Below are 26,739 nucleotides of genomic sequence, written 5' to 3'. Positions count from 1 at the left end.
CTTTTGATCCAAGAAGCCGAGGAATCAATTGCAGAGGGAGATGTTGACTCCCAGGTCTCGGAATCTGGTGATGAAGTTACAACACAAAGCACAAGCAACTGAAAGCATAAATGCCAGATGTAGAGGGATTAAAAATTGAGTATGTACAAGACAATGAAAAACACAAACCTCAGGGGGTAGATATAAGGTGCAGCAAAGTCATTAAGGTTTTTGGAAACAAATATAAGAATTTAAAACTTAATATGTTCAAGCAACAACCATATGGATCTAGAACTACCAAGCTGATGAACGAGGACTTGTCACAAATTTGGAAACGGGCAACAGGTCTGGATAGAGTAACGTTTAAGAAGGGCAGAAGGGACATCAGCCAAAGAAGCATCTGTAAATGGGCTGAATTATGAATAATTCAGGCCAATCATCCCTGTATTCCTTCCCCACCCCCATCTGCTCTGACAAATGTAAATCTGCATTCATCTGCCATGCAGATTTTACAGTTAATGTAACTTTTCTGTTCATAGAAAATTTGCGAATATCAGTTTATCAGACAAAAAAAATACAATTTTCATCCGTGGCTCTAGACAAAAATAGAAATTCACTTTGCAGATTTAGGAACTAGGAATGATCAAGCAATTAAAGTAACTAGGTTACCCAAATACATTTATTGTTGACAATTATACTGAGCAACCTAACAGTCCAAGACCATTAGTTATTTCAAAATTTTCAGTAAAGCAGCTAATAAGCAATGCATTGGAAAATGAAAAATTATATATTAGCTTAAGTATTTCTCAATATAATACTTGCCTCGCCCCAGCACACAGAGAGCCATCAAGTTTGATGAATAGTTTGCTGAGTGAAATTTAAGGAGCTCTTGTCGTACATCAATACCCATCTCAGCTGGCCTAGTTTCCAAGGTCAACTTGTTGCCTAATATTGAAAATAAAGTTAGTGTTAAACAGATGATAAAGTGGATCATAGCTCAATATGCACTGCATTTTTAATAATACAACTGCTGTTTTCTGTGCTTTACATCTCATCATTCAGTTTGCACTTGTTTGTATTTCAAAAGGAGCAGCACCTTGGTTAAATTACCAGATTGAGCGACAAATTCAAGCCCCACTTAGTGATCCAATCTTTTTGGATCACTTCAAAAAAATAAGTGCAGAAAATTAAATAATTCTGGAATAACAGTGAAGTCTTCACAATGGGGTCCATGAAACCACTGGATTGTCATAAGAATGGAGACGAGTTTGATAATGCCTTTTTAGAGAAGAAAAACTGTCATTCTCACCCAGCTTGACTTGTATGTGAGTCTAGGCCTACCAATGTGATTGGATCTCAAATGTTCTCTGACATGCAATAGCAAAGCCTCTCCTTTCAAGGGCAGTTAAGTAACGGCAAAAATATTGGCTTAGTCAGTGATCCCAAACTGAAACAATGAATAAATTAATGTGAAATACTGAAAAAAATAAATTGCAGCTTAAGAAACCTAGTAACACAGGAGCTGTTCTTACATTTCTTTACTTTTCTTTACATCTAGACATTACATCTCTTTTATTCCCTGAGATAATTTACTAAAGTAGGTGAAGTTTCTTTCCAATGGGGTTTGATTTAGTTTGGTTTCTTAAAAGTGAAAAATATTTTATTTCCCATGCAGAATATTATTCCACAATGGCAACTATGAATAAAAGTTAAAATTAAAATTAAAAATATATTTCACATATAGTGACCATGATAAAGTAAGCAGAAGCCAAATATCTGTAATTTTGTGGAAATAATTTTTCATGAGTAAAGTAAAATTCAGTATAAATGGCACATAAAAAGAGCCAGATTTATGGTAGTTTTGCATGCAACATTGTTCAATTAAGAATTTAGAGCCAATATACATTTTGTTTTATGTGGATGTAACACTGTAGATTATAAACAGTTTTAATAAAAAAGTGATTTCTGTTACAAGCATTACTAATGATTAGAACATTAGCAATTCTGAGCTAGAAACACAAAAATTAGATTTTACATATTGTGTATCAGTCATCAGCTTATTCTGCACCTTCAAAATAGTAATGTATCCACAGCAATTTCCAGTAGATTCACAGAAAATCTGATGCAAAGCTACACAAGGGTAAACAAATTAAAATTGATTCCTCAAAAAACCTGGTTGAAGAGGCAAGATTTAAATGACATTTTAAAAGGAAGACAGAAGTGCCAAGGTTTAGACTGGAGATTCCCAAATATGGGGTTAACTAGCTCTAGTCACAGCCAATTTAGAAGCAGAGATGGGATGTGGGTGTCACCAGCTAAGCCAGCATTTGTTGCCCATCCCTACTTGCCCTTAAAGGTGATGATGAGCTGCCTTCTTGAACCACTGCAGTCCCCGAGGTGTAGGTACACCCACAGTACTGTTAGGGAGGGAATTCCATTTTGACCCAGTGAAAATATGTAGCTTATGAATGAATTTTTCATTGTTCAATTTACAACAGCTATTCCAAGTTTAAAAGTTCAAAGTTTAAAGTAAATTTCTCTAAGTATATAACCCAGTGATTTATTTTCTTGCAGGCATACTGACTAAATCCATAAGACAATCATAATAGAATCAATGAAAGACCACACCAAAGTGTGCAAAAGACAAAATGTACGAATACAAAAAGAAATAATAATAAATAAATAAGCAATAAATATAGAGAACATGAGATGAGTCTTTGAAAGCGAGTTAATTGGTTGTGGAAACATTTCATTGATAGGCCAAGTAAAGTTGAGTACAGAGAGTATGTCCTGGGTGGTGGGTGTCCCTGATGATGGATGCTGCTTTCCCCCTTAAATGATTTGTGTAGATGTGCCCAATGGTGGAGAGGGCTTTACCTGTGATGGACTGAGCTGTATCCACTACTATAGGATTTTCCATTTAAGGCCATTGGTGTTTCCATACCAAGCCATGATGCAGCCAGTCAAGAAACTCTCCATTATACATCTACAGAAGTTTGTCAAAGTTTTAGATGTCATGCCAAATCTTCGCAAACTCCTAACAAAGTAGAGGCACAGCCATGTTTTTTTCATAATTGCACTTTTGTGCTGGGCACAGGACAGGCCCTCCGAAATATTAACACCGAGGAATTTAAAGTTGCTGACCCTCTCCACCTCTGAGGACTGGCTCATAGACCTTTGGTTTCCTCCTCCTGAAGTCAATAACCAGCTCCTTGATCTTGCTGACATTAAGAGGTTGTTATGGCACACCTCAGCGAGATTTTCAATCTTCCTCCTATATGCTGATGTTACCACCTTTGATTTGGCATTAGAGTTGTGCTTAGCCATATAGTCATAAGTGTACAGCAAGTAGAGCAGAGGGCTAAGCACACAGCCTTAAGGTGCATTTGTGCTGATGGAAAACATGGAGATTTTGGTGCCAATCCAAACTGACAGGGGTCTGCAAGTGAGAAAAATCAAGGTTTGAATTGCACAAGGAGATACTGAGGCTGAGGTCTTGAAGCTCATTGATTAGTTTTGCGAGGATAACAGGGATATTGAATGCTGAACTGTAGTCGATAAAGAGCAGTTTGATGTATGCATGTTTGCTGTCCAGATATCCCAAGGTTGAACAGAACTGCATCTGTTGGGGACCCATTACTCTAGTTGGCAAATTAGAGTGAATTCAAGTTGCAGGTAGGGCAAGGGTTGAAACACTTAATCACTGTGGATGAAAATGCAACCGGATGATAATCATTAAGGCAGGCTACCACATTCCTCTTAGGCACCAGTCTAATTGAAGAAGGTGGGTATCTCTAAACTGCCAAAGTGAGAGAATAAAGATCTCAGAGAACATTTCAGCCAGTTGATCAGCGCTGGCCCTTGGTAATTGGCCAGGTACCTCATCTGGGCTGGACGTTTTTTGTGGGTTTACCTTCCCAAAGGTTCCTTGCACATCGGCCTCAGAGACTGAAATCACAAAATCATCGGGGTATGTAGGAGAGTTTGTGATGGATTCTCCATGTCTTGACGGTCAAAGAGAGCACAGAAGGCATTGAGTTCATCTGGAAGTGAAGCCCTGTTGTCACCTATGTCGCTTGATTTAACTTTATAAGAGGTGATATTATTCAAGCCCTGCCACAACTATTTCTGACTGTTGTGCAAACTATTGTCTTTATAATGTAAATTACTCATTAGGATATAAATAATTTTTCATGGCCTGCTTGTTGCAAGAATGTTACTTATTTCTCTATGAAGAATCATCTGCAATGACAATTTGTAGAGCAAAACACAGTTGATGCCAGAAATCCGAAATAAACATTAAAATTGATGAAGAAACTCAGCAGATTAGGCAGGATGTGACAGATGAGCATCTGCAGCATTTTTCTTTGTTTTTAATTTCAGAATCAGTAAATCATTCTAAAACGATCTTAATTTAGTACTTGTATAATTTACTATTTGCCAGTTAACTTGCTATGCTGATGATTAAATGGATGCTCGACAGCTGTGGCAGGGCTTGAATGCCGTCACCTCCAACAAAGCAAACCTAGGTGACACAAATAACAATATGATTGTACTCCCAGATTACCTCTGCCTTTTATGCTCATTTTGACCAGTAAAAACATACAGGCATCTTCACAAGCTCCCACAGCCCTCAACAACTCTGATTTCAGTCTCCAAGGCCATCGTCAGAACACCCTTCAGGAGGATGAACCCACCAAAACATCTGGCCAAGATGGTGTAGCTGTCCAAGTACTGAAGACCTGTGCTAATCAATTGGCTGGAGTGCAGTATTTACTGACCTCTCACTTCAGCAGTCTGAGGTACCCACCTGATTCAAGCAGGTTTCAATCATATCGGTACCCAAGAAGAAAGTGTCAACTTGCCTCAATAACCATCAACCAGTAGTGACTAAGTGTTTTGAGAGATTGTTATCAAGCATATCAACTCCTGCCTGAGGAGTGACCTGGATCCATTCCAATTTGACTACTGTCACAAAAGGTTATCAGCAAATGCCATTTTATTGGATCTCCACTCAACTCAGGAACATCTTCTCAGTGAAGACACATACATCAGGATGCTCTTCATTGACTACAGAATTTATCACTATCATCCCCTCAAAACTAATTAATTAACTCCAAGACCTAGGCCACTATACCTACTTGTGCAATTGGATCCTCAATTTCTTCAGTTGCAAATCCCAGTCAGTGAAGATTGGAAACATCTCCTCCACAATCACAGGTACACCACAAGGCACCTGTGATGCACCTATTCCACTCACTTTAAACTTATAACTTTGAGGCCAAGTACAGCTCCAATGCCATATTCAAGTTTGCTGACAACACTGTCGCTGAACAAAACAAGATGGTGACGAATAGGTAAATAGAAAAGAAACTGAAAATCCACGCAACAAACTCTCACTTAACACCAGCAAAACAGAGCTGACTATTGACTATAGGAGGAAGAAATCTGTAGTCCATCAGCCATTGTTCATTAGAGGACAGGTGAAGATGGTCAGTAACTTTAAGTTCCTGGACGTTATCCTATCAGAGGATCCATCCTGGGACAAGCACATAAAATGCAATTTCAAAGAAACCACAGCAGCTCCTCTACTTTCTTAGAAGTTCGCACATGTTATCTAAAACTCTGATGCATAGTGGAGCATATCCTGCCTGGTTGTATCACAATCTGGTACGGAAACACCAGGGCCCAAGAATGGAAAAGCCTATAAAAAGTGATGAATGCAAGAAAAGCTCTCCACACCATTGAGCACAGCTACAAAGAGCACTGCCTCAAAAAAGCAGTGTCAACCATCAAGAACCCCCACCATCCAGGCCATGCTCTCTTCTCGCTGCTACCATCAGGAGGTAAAGGAGCCTTAGGTCCCATACCACCAGGTTCAGGAACAATAATCTACAATCATCAGAATACTGAACCAGCACGGACATCTTTACTCACAACACTGAACTGGTCATTGAACACAAATTTTGGCCTCACTTTCAAGGGCCCTACAACTTATATTCTCAATTTTATTTCTCTTATTTCTTTATTATTACTTGCTTCTTTTTCTATTTGCATGATTTGTCAGTTTTTGTGTGGTTTTCCTTTGATCTACTGTGAATGCCTGCAAGAAAATAAATCTCAGAGTACTATTTGGTGACGCACTTTGATAATAAACTAACTTTGAAATGTGATTTTTGTTCAAAAGTAATGTTCACTCACTCATAGTAGTTATCTGAGCTTTCTTTCAAGGGCCAGTCTACAACTTTTTTTGATTAGGAAAAAGCTAATTGAGCAAAAAACAATTTATAGGTCAACTTTTAGAAATTAAAATAAAATATTAATTTCTGTATCACCCATGCCATTTGTTTGATAGATAACATGATGAAGCAGCAGATGAGATACCGGCCTTCACTGGTCAGGGCATTGACTAGAAGAACAAGGAGCTCCAACTTTACAAAATATTAGTCATAACTCAGCCAGTCACCATGGAAGGACATGATAGCACCGGAGATGGTGCAGTGGATGTTGCCCAGAATGAACCAGTTAGGAAGAGAGTAGGTGTGTCTGTTTTCCCTGGAGCAGAAGTGATTAAGAGGGGGACATGATTGACATACGGTATATAGACTGAAGAAATATTTCTCCGTATCAGAGGCAGAGATAACTGGAGGACACAGATTTGGAATAAGGGGCAAGAGATTTAGAGGGGCTCTGAGAGGGACCTTTTTCTACTCAGAGTGCATCTGGAATACACTGCCTGAGAAGTGGAGGAAGCAAAGTCACCCACAGCACTTAAGTGATTTGGCAAAGCCTTGGAAAGACCTTGGCTTAGAGGCCTATGGGCTAATTATTAGAAGATGGGATTAATATAGATGTACACCTCTGATTAGTGTGAATATGGTGGGCTGATTGGCCTATTTCAAATCTGTATTTCTCTATGAAATGCAGAAGCTATTTTATTGAATTCCCTTTTTCACAATTTATACTGAATTTTTACAAAGTTTATAATCTCCTTTCAAATTATCAGCAAATAAACTACACGTGCTCTGACTCAGTGGATTAGCCATTCTAAATTAAATCATATCATATTCATTAAACACCTGGATGAGAGCTTAAACCCATTCATGTTATTTTGAAATTATCTGCTGCATAAAGGCTCAAAAGAAAACATTGTTCAAGTGCATTTATTTTAATTTGGATTACAGCTCAAACAAATGTCAAATAGAAATCAAACTGCATCACCCCATAGCAATGACTCACAGGGCACATGATCAGGACTTCAGAATAAGTGGTTAAATATATTGTTAATATTGTAAATGTGGTATTACTAATTTTGATCTTGAATGCAGCTCTTATTAATTCAAACTAAAATACAACAGCAATTGGTTTCATCATTAGACACAAGCAGAAGGCAAATAACTCAACATATAAATTTAAAAATATTCAAGTTTTATTCTGTAGTAGCAGAGTTGCTTTCCCGTGATTTGATCATGTGGTCGATGAATTATAAGGGATGAATGTGATTGATATATGGTAAGCAATATTTGTCATACTCCCAAGAAAAATCACTAATCCTACTGAACGGACCAGCAAGTTCAGGGAATTAGAGTACTCCCAAATTACTTTCTTATGTTCCTTACACTCTTCGTAGATTTTAATAAAAACTTTCAAATTAATTACATGGTGCTTCCTAAGCAGATTGTGTTGAACTTAACAGGACAACTTAAAAAGCTTCTGCATACCTCAGTGCAGCAGCCATTCTTGTCCTGTGACAGAAATAACTAGCAAAACATGCATGCTTAGGACATCACATTGTTGCTATGAGTTGTCATCAGCTAACATAAGGACATATACAGGCATTTAATGCAATTATTGAATAATGGAAATAAAACCGTAGCTTCCCCCCCCCCCCCCCGCCCCAGAGAAGTGACATTATTGCAAAATCACTGCAGTAGAAATCAATTAACAATATTGCCCATTTCCACTGCAGTGAATGCATGTTGCAAATGCTTATCTTTTTTAAAAAGAGCTGTCGGGAACTCATTTTTAAAGTTATTAGCATTCACAACTCAATGAAGCTTTTAAAACATAATTTTGATGCAACATAATGAATCATGAATTGGATAACGAACTTCTATCTTTGGATAACGCCTGGCTCTCATGTTTTTTTCTTATACTGTGCAACTGCACAATTTTGCTCACATGATGTTATCCAACAACTGCAATGCATATTATTCAAGGAGGAGGCTATAAAAACACTGACCTGTTCCAAAAGAATTAAATGGATGTTCTGGGTTGCCTGTAGATTTCTCCAATTGGAACAGCCTCCAGGCATCATTCATTAGATTTTTCTCATGCTCTGAATCAACAGCATTGACTTCTCTGTCTTTACAGCTTGCGTCAAATAAAGGGCAAAGGAAAAATTGGGCAAACCTAAAATAAAATAATGAGAGTAAAAAGAGCAATACTTCAAATTCATTAGAATATTATACAAAATATTTAGATATTGATTTGATATTTTGAAGTTTATTAACCATCAGATTTACCTTGTGTTATTTTGCTCTTCAACCAACATGGGAACACTGCTTAATAAAGCAACAAGTACAAAGCTGGAGGCCAACTGGCACTTCGTAGCTTGCACAATATCATTTTGCATCTTCCTTAGATTGTTCAAAATGATCAAATATATTGAAACAATCCCATTCCAAAAATCTCAGATTGATGACATTATGATGCAAAACTGCTTTGTCATGGTTGATGTTGGATTTCTTGAGTTTGTTGGTCAGAACTCATCCAAGAAACACAAAAATCTACACTTGACTAAGAATGCGGAAAAGCTTTTAAGTTTACCTGCTGGGACTGTTTGTTTTTCCAACCACGTCACTCAAGATGTTAATTGGGTTTTAATGACCTAAACCTTAATGGATAAGGGTGGTGGTAAATATCTCAAAGCTGGCACTGTCCTCAACAGCAAAGGAGAGATGGGTCCTCTTATTGGATAATGGCATTTGTGCAATAAGGAGCCCATGCCAACAGACATCACTATTTCTCCTGACACGATGGAAGGACTGTCAGCAATGAAACAACCAAACCTGATTGATTTTGAGGGATTCATGCAAGTATGGTAATATCTAGAAGGATTTTATCCTCAATTTTCATTTATTTATACTGACTTACTTCATGCTATACTGGATCAAACATTATTTTGATACCATGAATAGTAATTTTCTTCTTATCTCTGTAGGGAACTCAGCTCTTTACACAAAACTAGACAAAAGTAGAAACAAGAAACCCTGGCAAAACCAAAGTTTAGAATGTGAGTATACAAGGTGAAGCTAACTCCAGGTTTATAAACTTATGTCCTGTAAGCGATCCTGTACAAGAAACAGATCTCCTCTTCTAAAGCTTTCTGGCATCATAATGCAAAACCCTGGGACATAATGCACGAGAATAATGAATAGAAATAAAGAAGCTTTAAATTCATTATTATACCATTATTTACCTGTTAAGTGCACCCTCCAAATGTTCATTTGATACATCAAAATAGAAATTGGTATGTTCTCCACTGGTGAATGCATTAGAGCTCCCTGCATGTTCACTGAGAAATTGATTATATTCATTCTCCTTTGGATACTTTTCTGTTCCCAAAAAAAGCATATGTTCACAGAAGTGGGCTAGGCCTGGTATTTCTTTGGGATCCGCCAAAGAGCCTGCAAATTAAAATGGTAAGTGAAAATATGTTGAAACTTCTGCATAATCCTGATCAATTTTCCCTTACCCTATTAAAAAATTATGATCCATTTTCTTTCCAAAATAAACACAGTAAGAAACATGCATATGGGATGCTATTACTAGTTAGCAAGCTGCTGCTTCTCTTAAAATATATAATAGCGATTTCACCAACACTAGAACATAAACTACTGATATGTAGCAAATTTGCTGCACTAACAATATTTTTCTTCAAAGTTACAAAAAAGTCACATCAGCTAAACAGCTTGTGATCTTTGTTTTAAAAAAGATCAAATGAGTAAACTCAATGATAAGCTTAATCAATAATGTACAAAATATAATTTCTACCTCAGCCCCCCCCCCCCAGCCCCATTGTTCCTGGACCTTTTAATATAAAAACAGAAAGTCCTCAAAACAATAAATTGCAGCAGTTTAAAATATAGATATTATCAACAATTTACATTGAATAGTAGAAAAGGCATCATGGGGTTTATTCTGTGGAGATCAAACTACTACTCATGCTAAAAATCTCAGTACTACAGCATGTAGTAACTCAAGTGCAGGTGAAAAATTCAAATCCTGTCATTTCGTAGGAAATACAAAATCAGCTTATTCTCCTGAACATTCATATGTCTGCAAAATAATGATCACATAAAGAATGCATTGTTTAAAAAGTGGATCTGAAAGATTATTTGTTCCTTTCAACTATTTAAGGAAACTAAGGAAATTATTACTCAGGAATCAAAAGGTTGAGCAAGGTAAGACCAATGTCCTGAGCTGCATATATTTCAATGCAAGAAGTACTGTAGGAAAGTCAGATCAATTCAGGCACTTGGATCGATACTTGGAATTATGACATTGTAGCCATTAGTGAGACTTGGTTGCAGGATGGGAAGGACTTGCAACTCAATATTTCAAGGTTCCGCTGTTTTAGACCTGACAGAGCAGGAGGAATTAAAAGCAGGGATGGCAGTTCTAGTCAGGGAAAATGTCATGGCAGGACATATTCTTCAGTCAGGACATACTGAAGAACTCATCTAGTGCGGCTTTATGGGTGGAACTGAGAAATAAGAAAGGCATGACCACATTAGTGGGGCTGTATTACACACCATCCAACAGTCTGCAGGATTTAGAGTAACACACTTGTAGAGAGATCACTGTTGCAAGAAACATAAGGTTGCAATAGTAGATGATTTTAACTTTCTGCACATTGACTGGGACTACTATACTGTTAAGAGGCCTAGATGGGATAGAGTTCAACAAATGTAATAGTAGATGATTTAAACTTTCTGCACAGGACTGCCATACTGTAATAGGACTAGATGGGATAGAGATCACCAAATGTGTTCAGGAAAAGTTTCCTAAATCAACACCTGCAAGTCCCAATGTGAAAGCGCGTGATACTTTATCTCCTGTTATGGAATCAGACAGGGTAGAGACAGAAGTTTGTGTAGGAGAACACTTAGAAACTAACGGCGTTATGATCATTGATGCAAAGTAAATATGGAAAAGGATAGGTCCGGTCCTCATGTTGAGATTCTAAATTGGAGATACGCCAATTGTGATGGTATCAAAAAAGATCTGGCAAATGTGGATTGGGACAGGCTGTTTTCCAGCAAAGGTGCATTTGCCTTCAAAAGTGAAATGTTGAGTGTACAAAGCTTGCCTGTACCTGCCAAAATAAAAAGTACATTTAACAGGTTTAGGGAGCTTTGGTTTTCATGAGATGTTTAGACACAGGTTAAGAAAAAAAAAAGGTGCATAGCAGGAATAGGCAGGTAAGAACAAATGAGGTACTTAGAGTACAAGAAATGCAAGAGAACTCGCAAGAAAAAAAATCAGGAGGGCTAAAAGAAGGCATGAGGTTGCCCTAACAGGCAGGTGAAGGAGATTCCTTAGGGAATCTACAGATATGTTAAGAGCAAAAGGATTGCAAGGGGCAGAATTGGTCCTCTGGAAGGTCAGAATGGTAATCTATGCATGGACCCAATAGAGATGGGGGGGTGGGGGAGGTATTAAATTAAATTTTTTCATCTGTATTTACTCAGGAGACAGATGCAGAATCTACAGAAGTGAGACAAAGCAACAACTAGGTCACGGACCATATACAGATAATAGAGAAGGAGGTGTTTGCTGTCTTGAGGTAAAACAAGGGTGGATAAATCCCTAGGACCTGACAAGGTGTTCCCTCAAACCTTTACAGAAATATTTTGATCATCTTCAGCGACTGGTGAGGTACTGGAGGATTGTAGGATAGCTAATGTTGTTCTGTTGTTTAAAAAAGGCTCTAAAAATTAACAAGAAAATGTTAGGCTCGTGAGCCTGACATCAGTAGTGGGAAATTTATAGAAAGGTATTCTAAGGGACTGGATATATGAGTTTTTGCAAAGACATGGCCTGATTAGGGATAGTCAGCATGGCTTTGCCCAGACAGGTCATGTCTAAGCAATTTTATAGTTTTTCGAGTAAGTTACCAGGAAAGTTGATGAAGGCAAAGCAGCAGATGTTGCCTACATGGACTTTAGCAAGGTTTTTGACAAGGTCCCCCATGGGAGGTTAGTCAAGAAAGTTTGGTTGCTCGGCATTCAAGATGAGGTAGCAAACTGAATTAGACAATGGCTTTGTGGGAGAAGCCAGAGAGTGGTAGTAGATGATAGCCTCACTGACTGGAGGCCTAAGAATAATGGAGTGCCGCAGGGATGCAGTGGACAGCAAGGAAGGCTATCAGAGCTTGGAGTGAATCTGAACCAATCTGGAAAAATGGGCTGGAAAAAATGACTAATGAAATTAATCGTAGACAAGTGCAACGTGTTGCACCTCAGTAGAACCAAACATAGCTCTTTTACAGTGAATGGTAGGGTGCTGTGGAGTGGGATAGAAAAGGTCCATAATTCATTGAACGTGGAGGCACAGGTAGATGGAGTCATAAAGAAAGATTTTGGCACATTGGACTTTATAAATCAAGGTACTAAGCACAGGAGATGGGATGTTATGTTAAAGTTGTATAAGACATAGGTGAGGCCTAATTTAGAGTATTGTGTGCAGTTTGTCACCTACCTACAGGAAAGATGTAAATAAGATTGAACGAGTACAGAGAAAATTTACGAGGATGTTGCTGGGACTGGTGGACCTGAGTTATAGGAACGAATGAAAAAGTTAGAACTTTATTCCTTGGAACATAGAAGATTGATGGGAAATTTGATAGAGGTATACAGAATTATGAGTGCTATAGATAGGGTAAATGCAAGCAAGATTTTTCCATTGAGGGTAGGTAGAATTACAACTAGAGGTCATGGTTTAAGGGTGAAAGGTGAAATGTTTTGGGGAACACGAAGAGAAACTTCTTCACTCAGAGGATCAAAAGAATGTGGAACAAGCTGCCAGAGCAAGTGGTACACGCAAGCTCAATTTCAAAGTTTCCGAGAAATTTGGATAGGTACGTGGATTGTAGTGGGATAGAGGGCTATGGTCTGGATGCAGGTCATTGGGAGTAGGCAATTTAAATGGCTTGGCACATACTATATGGGCTGAATGACCTGTTTCTATGCTGTAATTTTCTATGACTATTTGATTTGAAATTGGCATTGTCAGGTCGTACAATTTTGTTCAGTGCCCCTGGTTGGGTTAAAAGAGAACAAAGTATTACAGCCCAAAATTATTCTCCTGTACCATTTTAAAACTGGAACAATGCCAACAAGACAGGGCTCAACTCAAAGCCAAATAACTTGTTGACAAAGAAATACTAAACAAATTGTCTTTTTGTAAACAAAGGCAACACAAGTGAATCTGCAGATGCTGGAAATAAATAAAAACACAAAATGCTGTCTGGCCTGCTGAGTTCTGCCAGCATTTTGTGTTTTTTTTTGTATTTTTGTAAAAGTAAATGAAAGATGCAAAAAATACATTGTAGCTTAAGCAGTATCTATGGAGAAAAAATGCTCTTTATACAATATTGCTCTGTTTATGCTTTGGTGTAGGATCCTTGTGAATCCTTGGGTAGGACAGACAGAAAAACAGTCATCCCATATGTAGCTGAAGTTTCAGAAAAACTCAGGATCTTCAATAAACATCAAATCCCTGTTTTTCAAACCTACAAACACACTCACACAGAAACTCGTCTACCCCAAGGATCCTACAGCCAAACATAAACAGCAATATTCTATATGCCATCCAATGCAATGAGAACTGCACAGATCTGTATATCGGTAACAAAAAACAACCACTTCACAATCAGATGGCCCAACATAGAAGGGCTAACACCTCAGGTGAAGACTCAGCTGTATGCCTACACCTAAAGGACAAGGGACACTCCTTTGATGATAACAATGTGTACATTTTGGACAGGGAGGACAGGTGGTTTGAAAGACGGGTGAAAGAAGCCATCTTTGTCAAACTGGAAAACCCATCCCTGAACAGAGAGAGTGGGGTCAACATCATCCATCGGCTACTTAAAATGCAGCTCTAACATCTCTACCCTGGCATCTCCACAACAGTTCACACCTCCATTCATGCGAAGATAAGACTAATGACTCTCTTATTACTTCTACGACTCTCAACAACCCTCATGTGATTGCTATACCTTTAAACAACTCAGAGTTTATAAGCCAGAAAACTACCCACCATGGATCAGAACTGTAAAAGCCTCATGGATGAGGGGCAAAACATCTTCTAGACAACACAGCAAGTCCAGTTGCCTTGATTTACTACTGCTTGAACTCCAGAAATAATGTAATCACCATTAATAATTACCATGTAGACAGTAAATATAAAAAATAATGAACACAAATGTAATTTGATTGTTATAAGGAGTTTAGTTTGGTTGACAATACCATGTTTAGCAAAATGGAAAGCACTAAAATAAAACTAATTAATGTTTTCATTTAATACCATTTCATTTAATTTTTTAAAAAACTCTTAAATACCAATGTGAACATCCAGAGCCGCAGAGGATTTGTCAGTGGTGGGATCATGAATAAGTAATACACGGATGCCATTGGTGAGTTCTAATCCACGATATTCACGTTTATCCTCTGGTGATTTCACAACATTGGTCACTATTCTCTTGATGGCAGTGTTAGTCATTCTCAGGTTTCTTGTTGGCTGCAGGCTGCAAACAGGGAACAGTTCATCACAAATATTGAATTACTGCATTAACTGCAGAAATAGTACTGAAGGAAAAGCAAACAGATATATCACGAATCGCATATCACAATGAAAACGTCATCATCAGCAGATAGATTATTTGATGCATTCCCTCTAGGACAATTTTTATTTAATTACAAAAAATTTTTCATTCCATGGCAACTTTACTGAAATAACAAACCACGCCAATCTGAAACATAGATCAATCAATACATTGCTCCAATAATGAATGACCACTGTCAAAGAACTATCTACAAACTAACTTTCTTTTTCAAAATTCAAAGGAGAGACCCAATCCAATCAGACAGCGTGATCTGAAACAAAAAATTTAAGTTTGTGAAAGCAATGTGCAACTTAACATTACAAACTTCGAGATCCCAGACCTATTCACCAAATTGATTCCTGAGATAGAGACATTAAGCAGATTGGGCTATATTCTGCTAGTGCACAAGGTTGAGGACTATTGCAACAAACATCATTTCTGTGCAGATACAAGTGACAGCAGATACTGGAGATCTGGAGCAACACACAAAAAGCTGGAGGAATCCAGCAGGTCAGGCAGCATCAATGCAATGAAATGGACTGTTTCAGCTCAAGGTCCTTCATCTAGAATTGGAGTGACATTTCCATTGGCTGTGTTGTCTAGAACTTTAATCTCATATTTAGTATGTCAGCCATTTGAGGCAGAGAATGTAAAGAAATTTCTCCACCTAGAGGATAATAAATCTTTGGAATTTTCTACTTAATAGGGCTGTGGAATATTAGTCACTGCATATATTAAAATGAAAAGAGTTGATGATATTAAAGATAATCAGGGGAGTTTTTTAAAATTAATTGAAGAAACATGGCTAAGCCAACATTTAATTGATCATCCATAATTGCGTAAAGGTGATGGTGCTGAGCTGCCTTCTTAAACTGCTGCAATCCTGGAGGTGTGAGTGACTGTTATGGAGAAGAGTTCCTGCTTTTGACCAACAATGATGAAGGAACAGCGATATATACTGAGGGCAGCTTTGTTAGGTAGACCTGCTAACTAATGCAAATATCTAATCAGCCACTAATTGCATAAAAACATGCAGATATGGTCAAGAGATCCAATTGTTGTTCGGACCAAACATCAGAATGAAAAAGAAATGTCATCTAAGTGACTTTGATTGGGGAATGATTGTTTGTGTCAGACAGGGCGGCTTGAGTACCTCAAAAGCTGCTGATCTTACTTACTTAATACTTAATTGTCACCAAACAATTGATACTAGAGCGTACTATTATCACAGTGATACCTGTTTCTGCACTTTGCGCTCCCTGAAGTACAAATCGAAGTAAATATAATAAAAAAAAATTATGAATCATAATTAGAAAATAGAAAAGGGAAAGTAAGGTAGTACAAGTCAGGTTGGGATATTTGGAAGGTATGGCCCAGATCCGGGTCAGGATCTGTTCAGCAGTCTTATCACAGTTGGAAAGAAGCTGTTCCCAAATCTGGTCGTACGAATCTTCCCCAAGATACGGCCTACAATTGTGGTGTCATCAGCAAGCTTATATATTGAGTTTGATGGAAACTTGGCTACTAGACAGGTATATGGAGGAGTTTAAGGTGGGGGGTTATATGAGAGGCAGTGTTTGAGGGTCGGCACAACATTGTGGGCCGAAGGGCCTGTAATGTGCTGTACTATTCTATGTTCTATGTACACAATCATGGGTGTACAGTGAGTACAGCAGGAGGCTGAGTACACAGCCACGTGGGGCACTGGTGCTCAGAGTCCTGGGATCTCCTGGGATTTTCACGCACAACAGTCGCTAGAGCAGTGGTTCCCAAAATGGGTGATACCACCACCACCACCCCCACCCCCGGGTGTGCTGAGTTTTTAAGGGAAGAGATAAAGATAAAGCAGAAAAGGGGACAGTGTTGGGGGGGGCGCTCAATAGCAAGGGGAGCAGCTGAAGGATTACACGCTTAATTTAAGAACTGAATTACTTATTATAAGCATTTGACTCAATGCCTCATAATTGATTACAATGATCATATAATCACATCATCACTTGCTAACCCACCATTCTCTTAGACTTTGCTCAAAGAACATTAATGGTCTTGAAGAGCAATGTGACTCTTATGTACTTAGCATATCATGAGAAATCTTGATGGAAGAAATTATGTTATTTCTGGGCCCAGCCCACACATTACTGCCATTCACTACTGTAGTAGTGTTAGCGAATAGGATTTACATACTGCAATCAACCAGTGAAGCAAATCCTGGGAATTAGGGAATGGCACTCAAAGGGCAGAATCTGCCTTTTGAATGGTCTTGACCGCATTTCTCCAGTCCACGAGCCAATCGAGATATTGCTGCCCCACTTTACGTACGTTCAGGCAGAGAGTCAGGTTTTCCCTAAACTATGACGACATCGTAATTTTCCTCTTTGTTGATCACAGTGCTTGCAGTTGGATTTAAATGCGATTGACCATGGTTCCATAATGAAAATGTCATAAGCAGACCAAATGAAAAAGTGTAGACAGCATAGTGTGTAGTATCTGAAATACCAGAACCATGCAGCCAAAGTATCCGTTGTGTGAAAAAAATTTCACAAATCAGACAACGAAACCATTCAGGCTCCTTGAACATTTGAAGAGAATACACTGATAAATCAAACAAGAACTTAGCTTATTTTCAGTCACTTTGTGAAAACTTTTAGAAACTGAAAACACTTCAAAACATGTTTGCCAGCAGTTCACAACAAAACAGGGGTGTTTGTGTGCTTCATACAACATTTCAATGCTTATTGCTAAATCTCAAAAGCCCCATACTATTGGAGAACTGCCAGCATTAAGGGAGATTCAGAATATAACTTTGCATAAGTCAATAGACCAAATAATTAAAGTGATTCTGCTCAGCGTCAACTCTGTTCAAAGACAAATAGATGAAATGTCCAAAAATGTGGAAGGCACATTGTGTAACATACTTAGGTCAAAAGAATTTCCTCTGTAGTTTGCCAGGCAATGAATCTTGGCTTCTTGGTTATGTTTACTTCACGAAAGATGATAGCATAGTTCAAAAGTTGTTATTTGCAAGGGAACGAGAAACAAACAAAAGGAGAATCAATATTTTGGGTTGTTGAGCAATTGTTCAAATAGTAGGACATTCTGCTCACCAACACTCTTGCTTGTGCAACAGATCGAGTATCAATGACAGGGGTTATTACTTTATTTAAAAAAAGCTGTACTTAACATACTTACTATTTACTGTGTAGTTTACAGACATCTCGTTGCATAAAAACCTAAGTGATTGGCTGCACAAATCATTAAATACCACTATCACAGCAGTAAATAAAATGAAGTCCTATGCTCTCAGTTCACAGATAACCATGCATTACAACAGTGGTATGCAGACAAGCATCTCTGAACAAACAATAACATCGAACCTTGCAGAGGTATGAAGAAGCCACAACAATGCCTCTACTTTCTTACAGATTTGTGTAGATTCAGCATGACACCAAAAACTTTGGCAAAACTATAGATAGAGAGTGGAAAGTAACCTAACTGGCCTTGTATGGAAACACCAATGCCCATGAATGGAAAAGGGTACAGAAGGTGGTGGATACGGCCCAGTCCATCGCATTTAAAGCCCTCCCCACAACTGAGTACATTTACATGGTGCGCTGCCATAAGAAAGCAGCATTCATCAAAGGCCCCCAATCATCCAGGCCATGCCTCATTCTCACTCCTACAATTGATTAAGAGCTTAGGTCAAACACCACAAGTTCAGGAACAAGCATTACACTTCAACCATAAGGCTCCTAAGCCAGCATGGATAACTTTATTCATCACTACACTGAACTGATTCCACAATCTACACATTTACTTTCAAGGACTCTTAACAACTCAAGATCACATTCTTTTGCATATTCATGTCCCTCAGTCTTTATGTATAGCTTTTCATAAAATTCTGCTGTAATTCCTTTTTTTGTAAATGCCTTTAGGAAAATTAATTTCAAGGTAGTATATGGGGTAATGCATTAATCAATAATAAATTTAGCTTGAAATTTGAAGTCAACCTTGAAGTAATTGCAGAATAAAAATGAAGCCCAGATAGAGATCAACCATGAATTTATTGAACAGCAGAGCAGACACAGAGGCCCAAATAGTCTATTTCCTTAGGTGCAATACTCCATTCAGAATAACCCTTGACACCAATATCTAAGTTGATTTTGTACCAGGATTATATCTCTGCCCGTTGATCACATACCCATGACAAACTATATCTCTGACACAAACTATTTTAAGATACATAACGGACAAATTGATTCAAAATTCAAACTACATTTATGATCAAAATGCATACATATATGTCACCATATACTACCGAGGGGTTGTATATTGTGACATTTTCTTACAAGCATTCACAGTAGATACAAAGAAACAGAAAAATAAATGAAAAACATATGCAGATACACAACCAAAGTGCATAACACAAACTATGCAATTGCAAAATAATAGCAATATTTATATAATAAAGTAAATAAATAATATTGAGAACACGAGTGGTAGAGTCCTTGAAAGTGAGTCCATAGATTGTGGAATAGTTCAGTTCTGAGATGAGTGAAGTTATCCACTATGGTTCAGGAACCTGATGACTGAAGGGTAATATTTGTCCCTGAACTTGAAAGTATGGGACCTAAGATTCCAGTACCTCCTTCCCTACAGCAGTGGCAAGAAGAAAGCATAGCTTGGATGGGGGAGATTCTTGATGAAGGACGTTGCTTTCTTATGGCAGCATTCCCCATAGATGTGTTTAATTGTGGGAAGGGCTTTACTTGTGATGAACTGCACTGCATTCACTACTTTTTGTAGGGTTTTACATTCACAGGTATTGGAATATTGGTGTTTCCATTCCAAACCATGATGCAACCAGTCAGGATGATCCCCAATGTGCATCTACAGAAGTTTGTCAAAGTTTTAGAAGACTTGTTGAATCTGGGCAAACTTTTAAGAAAGTAGAGACATTGCAGTGCCTTCTTTGTAATGGCACTTATGTAATGGTGCCATGACAAATCTCTGAAACGACAACATCATGGAAGTTAAAATCCCTGACCCTCTCCACTCCTGATCCCCCTACGAGGCTCTTTTTGGCCTCAGAGTGGGGGAAAATTGCAATGAAGTTCATTGCACCAATGAGAATAAACTATCTGAATCTAATTTTCAACACAATTCAGTAAGAAAATGCTTTGTATTCACGATCAATGAACTTTTGCCCTGTGCAATGTACTACAAATGTAATGTTTCAAACAAGTACAGATGTAAGGAAATAAAATGAAGCAAGGAAAGAACAAAAAATTAGTTCAATCACAGGATGGAAGACGAGTGACTAAACAAAAGAAATGATAGTCAAAGACAGAGTAGTGTTTAACTAAGTCAACAAAGATTCAAAAAACTAGAGCAAATTTAAATGACAGAATCCTTACTAAGGTCTACTCTCCAAGGACCTGACTACACGTGGTAGCTGATAATAGATAGACAGAATGAAGACTTGACCAAAAGCTCTTTGGGATGCCAAAAAGTTCAAAATACATCCCCACAGGCACCATTACATCCATGAGAGCAGCCATCTTCACCATGGCAAAGAATGCATATTGACTTTGCTGGGCCATTCATGAACTTCATGGTTCTGATTGCTGTGGATGCTCATTCAAAGTGGCCTGAGGTCATACCAATGAAGGCAATCACATCAGAAAAGACTGTTCCTGCTCAGAGGACTAACTTCTCCAGAAATTGCTTATCAGAACAAATTGTAAGTGAAAACAGACCACTATACACATCAGAAGAGTTCAGAATAACTTCATTTTTCATGAAGAAAAATGGCATCAAACATTTCAAGTCAGCTCCTCACCATCCAGCAATGAATGGGTTAAGTGAAAGGTTAATCCAGACATTCAAGAAGTCCATTAAAGCTGTGGACAAGATGGAAATTTCCCTACAGCACAAGGTGGACAACTTCCTTTTTGTGTATTGGAACTGTTCCTGCGGCAAGAAACCAAACACTTGCAATGCTGTTCACGAGCAGGAATTTGAGATCTCACATAGACCTCCTGAAACCAGATCTACAAAAGGAAGTGCAGAATAAGCAGTTCAGCCAATTGCCAAGTAAATCAGCAAGGAGCTTCGAGGTTGGACAGGAAGTCCTAGCACGTGATTACCGAGAAAACAAGAGGACACCTGGTAGGATAGCTACAAGAACTGGACCACTGATAAACACAGTGGATGTTGGAGATCGTACATGGAGGCATCATGTGGACCAGCTACTGGACGCTCAGCCAAAGAACACACCTGAGTCAAGTGCATCCGACAAGAAGGACACATTACAGCCACCGGACTTACCTCTCAGTGATGATCATGTCACCAACAGCAACATGAGACCTGCAACAGAGAAAGCTGTCTTTGACAAGACACCTGCCAAACCTGACGCCACTCCACAGGTCCAGAGGTGCCATCCTGAAAGAAACCAAGCGCCACCCAAAAGACTGAACCTTTAGTACAGAGTTGCTAGTTACGGACTGTTATTGTGAAAGTATGTTTATTTGAACAGTCTATTTAAGGGAAATTGTTTTGTTACATATACAATTTTATGTTACATTAATCCAGTGGTTCCCAACCTTTTTTTGGCCATGCCCCACCTAATCACCTCTAAAATCCTGATGCCCCCTGTGGTGATATATAATTCTTATTATTCAAAAAGTGAACTCCTATTCACCTGGAGGAAGCCTAAAAGACCATTAACTTGGTTTAAACAAGCTTCCAAAGAACATGGCATTCATGAAAGAGAAAAATAAAAGAACCAAAGGACTGTTAAAGTTCTGAGGAAGAAATTACTAAGAAATTGTAAAAAAAAACATTAAGTGATATTAAAATAATAATAATAAATAAATAAAACAATGCCGATTCGTTTCTACAGCATAAAGACAGATACACCGTTTAAAAGAGATGATGCAATGTACACACCTTCACACCACCAAGAACCGAAAGCTACTGCAAAAAGCAGCATTGGCGCGACCTCGTACGAGTTTCTTACACGTTTGGACTTGTTCATTCGTTCCTTCCTACATCAGTCAATTCATTAATTTAATTATGAAAGCCATTTGATGGTTGTAATGATGGTGATACACTATATATACAGTACATACGCAATTACACATGTACATACACACAAGTATTTTTATAAATGCATACTGTATATACACATGTTTTAACTCACACACACACTCATACCCACAGACTTACTAGAAAAAATTCACTGTTAATAACTCATTCTCGAATTGCCCCCTTAAAAATCAAATTACCCCCCTGTGGGGCATATGCCCCACGTTGGGAACCACTGCATTAATCTAACGGGAGGAAGTGTAATATATGGATCTATTTCTTTTGGTGCAATGACGCCTCAGCACTAATTACTGACTGATAACTTACACATGCACATTAATTTGTTGCTCTCCCTGCAAAGTGAATATACATTTCTTCTCTGTGTCCTTATTTATTTGATATGTAGTTGTAGACATAACCCCCTCCCCTTCTCCCAGTTTCACGTTTCACCTACTACCTTGTACTCCTTCCTCCCCTCCCCCTTCTTACTCTGACTTCTCTTTCTTTCCAGTCCTGATGAAGGGTCTCGACCCGAAATGTCGACTGTTTACTCTTTTCCATCGATGCTGCCTGGCCTGCTGAGTTCCTCCAGCATTTTGTGTGTGTTGCTTTGGATTTCCAGCATCTGCAGAGTTTCTCATGTCTGTAAGGCTATTCTCCCATTTGGACTTAAGTCTGATTAATAGAAACTTTTCAAAGCAATAGTGATAAAGTATACAAGCCTTTGTCACATGAAACAGTTAATGCAGAGACGGTCTTATAATGGAATTACGGATAAACACGTTAAGCGACGACCATGGCGCGCCTTCAGTACGCTATGATTAATTAGCCTTGCTAAGGACTGACAGGTGCAATAAGCCTTTAAATTCCTTTTCTGCAAACTGCATGTTTCACCTCTGTTGGCCACGTGTCATTTGATCCTGTCGCTACTGACTGCAGAAGTAAGAGCATTTGCGAGTAGACTTAGTGGTAGTGAACTACTGTTCCTTTTCACGCAGCTCAGTTACACTGCGAGAGTCCGGCCCGTTTTTGTGCACTCTAACACTATAAAATTTATCAGAAATGCAAGAAAACAAAGGTAATTTAACAACGAGGAATCACTTCCTCGGAAAGATTTGCACACTTAGTTCAGACTTCTGAAGTACCCCTCTCCAGACAGAACAATCACTACCATTCAAGTCCAGCTCATGTTGCCCTCGGAAGACCTTTATTCCATCTGCAGCTAACCCTAATGTGACCCGGTGACCGACCAGGCACTTCCCCGGGATAGGCCCCCAGAGGCTGGTAACGCATTAATGACGATGCCTGGGTTCACGGTTACCGGCCGCACGGCGCTGCCGTCCAACATACGCGACCCAATGGATGACCTTCACCCCTCGGTTCGTCCCTACATGGTGGACTGCGGCCTCGAAACACCTTTCACTCTGTACCGGCCGTCGAGGTATTGGATTACGGGAGAGCCAAGCTCGGGCGGCCATTCTCCTCCTTCACCCTCCGCCACACTTCTCACACAAGCCAAAAGGGGCCTGCAGCCCGCACTTACCGTCGAGGCCGGCAGGAGAGCTGCAAGAGGCGCCGCAGCAGCCGCATGACCGCCGCCACTGCTATTTCAACGCCGCGCCACCCCCCCCCCCCCCACCCCGACCGAGCGAGTGGATCACCGGAACCCGGCGAGGGGAAAGATATCGTCGCCGCAAATTCTACTCACTTCAACCCCGCCGGCGAACGTCCTTCCCCCGCGCGTCCTGCTGAGCTGAACGGAGCGGAGCGGCCCTCCTTCCGTCTGCGGCGCCCCACCGCCAGCCAGTGAGCGAGCACAGCGCGCGCGGCCCAGACAGCAGCCCGGGGCGCGCTGGCCTCGCGGTTCGAGTGCGGACAGGACCGGGCCGCGTTGGAGTAGAGCCGGCCCAGGGGCGACTTATCACCTTGTCTGTGACATCACAGTCTAATGCCACACCGCACGTGCTGATGTCATCTCTGTACCGCTCCCAGGGAGTTCACGGTCAGCATCGCCACGACAGGTTCCTTCCCCACCACCCCGCTTGGACCGCAGGGAAAGCAAAACTTTGCACTACTTCTTTTCAAACCATTGCCTTGGGCAAATGAAAGCGGCTTAACAGTTAAGGACAGGACCTGGGACGTTGGAAACGAGACATAGATTGAAGAATGAAGCAGGGGTAAAATCTAGGGAGGAGAATTACCAACAACTACAAGAGTCTCTGTTCCATGATGGTGTAAACACCCTACCTCATCCTTCAAGATTGTTGTTACTCCAGATCAGATGCAGCACAAAAAACAATAAAAAGAATAAAAAACAATAATAAAAACACAATAAATATACAGTAAATATATAAGATAGCTTATCATCATCATCAGCAGCAGCAGCAGCAACCACTCATATTCAAGTATGATTCTTCTCCAGGTGGTTGATCTGGTCACTTGTGGGTCTTGAGATGACTGAAGAGGCCGATCCATAATCCTCAAGTCCTATTGCAGTTTTGGCCTACCCCAATCTCTCCTGACATTGAAGCCACTTAGTCTCAGCAGCACAGTGGAGGTATTCTTCAGCTATGGAGTCCCCTCATAGACAGTCCTTCTCCAGCATCTCTTATCCTGTGATAATTTCTCCCATCCATTCAGATTGATGTGACACTTCCTCAGGTAGGTCTTGATATGGTCCTTGAACTGCTTTTTCTGCTCTCCTTGAGTTGGCCAAACAGAAGTTGTTGAGGGAGGTCGGAATCAGGCATTCAGATGATGTGGCTGACCCATTCCAATTGGTGTTGAGTCACAATTGTAGCTATGGAGTTAATGTTAGCTTCCTCCAGGATGCTGGAGTTAGTATGCCTGTTCTTCCAGCTATGTTGATGGCTGATACACATAGATTGATTGTATGTCCATAAAGTGATGCTAGGCATAGGAATGTCTCTACATAAGGTGAATGACAGCAAATTATAAAGTCAAGGTGGTTGGGGTGTAGAGGGGTAGGCCAGTGACCAGTGGTGTTCCACGAAGGTTGACATTGACATTACTTTTCACGTTCTATGTTAATGATCTGGATTATGTCCAAATTTGTACATGATACAAAGGTAGATAGAAGCACAGGCAGTGTTGCAGCAGGGAGTCTGCAAAATTACTTCAAAGTTCAAAGCACATTTATTATCAAAGTGCATATACACTGGACACATTGGAGGCTGTGGTAAAACAAAGGACACTACAGAAAATACAATGTTTCTCACCCTCTGTGTGCCATCTTGGCTGAACAGAGGAACACTTTTAGTAATAGACTAAGACAACTGCACTGCTCCAAAGAACGCTATATGAGGTCATTCTTACCCTCATCCATTAGGCTCTATAATGAGTCAACCTATAGCCAGGGAAGTGATGATCCCCTCCTGTTAAACTGTGGTAATTTATTTTGTATTCTTTCTACTTCTCTTCTAATATTTCTATCTTGCATTTGTCATGATACTGTGACACTATAATTTACTTTGGGATCAATAAAGTATCTATCTATATGTCACCATATACGACCCTAAGATTTATTTTCTGGCAGACATTGACAGAAGAACTAAGAAACACAACAGAATCAATGAAAAACTACACACAAACAAGACTGACAAACACTCAATGTAGAAAGGAAGACAAACTGCAAATACAAAAAATATTATTAGTAGTAGTAATAATAATAATAATAAATAAATAATGTGCAATTTTAGATCTATTCTTCTAAAAATATTGTTACTTACTTGTAAAACATGGACCAAAAGGCAGAATTGAGTAATGGGATTAGGATGACTCACTTCTACATGAAGGTAGCATTTGACTGAGTGTAGAAACAAGGAACTCTGGTAAAAGTGCAGTTATTCGGCAACAAGGGAAAAATATGGCAATGGTTGGAGCTGTATCTCATGTAAAGGAACTTAGCTGTCATTGGAAGTCAATTATTCAGCCCCAGATCTTCATTGCAGGGGTTCCTCAGGACAGTATTTTAAGCCTGACCATCTTCAACTACTTTTTCAATGACTTTTCTTCCTTTCATTTGGTCAGAAGTGGGATGTTTACTGATGGCTGCACAAAATTCAATTTCATTCACATCTCCCTCACAAATAAATCAGACTATGCTTGCATGCAGGAAGAGCTAGATAACATTCAGACATGGGCCAATAAGTGGGAAAAACACTGTGTCAGAAAGCATCTTGCAAGGACCATATCTAACAAGACAATGTCTTACCATCTCCATGCAAGGATCATTTCCACCAAAACAATGTCTGGCCACTGAACCCTGACATTCAATAGCATTACTATTGCCCAGTTTCTCATCATCAACATCCTGTAGGCCACCACTGGCCAGAAGTATAATTGAACGAACCAAATAAAGTTGTAGGGAAATTGCTGGAGATAATTCTTAGGAGCAGGATACACTCGTATTTGGAAACCCGTGGTATTCTGTAGGGACCTGTGCTGGAACCTCTGCTGTTTGAGATGTATATAAATGACCTGAATGAAAATGTAGATGGGTGGGTTAGTAATTTGCAGATGGTACCAAGATTGGTGGAGTTGTGGATAGTGTAGAAGACTGGCAAAGAATGCAGTGTGATGTCAATCAGTTGTAGATACAAGCAGAGAAATGACAGATGGGATTTAACCAGATAAATGTGAAATGTTGCACCTTGGTAGGACAGACCCTTAACAGTGTTGCTGAGCAGAGAGATCTTGGGGTCCAAGTTCATAGCTCCATGAAAGTGGCTACACAGGTCGATAGGGTGGTTAAGAAGGCT

At 39.4% G+C, this 26,739-nt stretch overlaps 1 protein-coding gene and 1 long non-coding RNA gene across 6 annotated transcripts in view; one reads left to right on the top strand and one right to left on the bottom strand.

Moving 5' to 3' along the window:
* Nucleotides 1–23,847, bottom strand: part of ide (insulin-degrading enzyme) — a 115,485-nt gene extending 91,638 nt beyond the window's left edge. For 2 of the 5 annotated variants that reach the window (XM_073027480.1, XM_073027483.1), the window contains exons 1-5: nucleotides 23,502–23,576; nucleotides 14,610–14,794; nucleotides 9,461–9,668; nucleotides 8,222–8,391; nucleotides 802–924 (exon numbers count right to left, since the gene is read on the bottom strand). In XM_073027480.1, the coding sequence (XP_072883581.1) occupies nucleotides 802–924; nucleotides 8,222–8,391; nucleotides 9,461–9,668; nucleotides 14,610–14,794; nucleotides 23,502–23,548 (733 nt within the window). In that variant the 5' untranslated portion in view covers nucleotides 23,549–23,576. Of the gene's footprint in view, nucleotides 1–801; nucleotides 925–8,221; nucleotides 8,392–9,460; nucleotides 9,669–14,609; nucleotides 14,795–23,501; nucleotides 23,579–23,666 lie in introns of those variants that run through there. The other 3 variants (XM_073027484.1, XM_073027481.1, XM_073027482.1) reach the window with 3 other exon arrangements.
* A 182-nt stretch (nucleotides 23,848–24,029) lies between these two features.
* LOC140715384 (uncharacterized) overlaps nucleotides 24,030–26,739 on the top strand; it is a 51,567-nt gene continuing 48,857 nt past the window's right edge. The window contains exon 1 of the long non-coding RNA XR_012096113.1: nucleotides 24,030–24,619. This is a non-coding gene — a long non-coding RNA (uncharacterized lncRNA). The remainder of the gene's footprint in view (nucleotides 24,620–26,739) is intronic.

This window comes from Hemitrygon akajei, chromosome 23 (genome assembly GCF_048418815.1).
Source record: "Hemitrygon akajei chromosome 23, sHemAka1.3, whole genome shotgun sequence".
Lineage (NCBI taxonomy): Eukaryota > Metazoa > Chordata > Chondrichthyes > Myliobatiformes > Dasyatidae > Hemitrygon > Hemitrygon akajei.
This window is presented reverse-complemented; position numbering and strand designations above follow the sequence as displayed.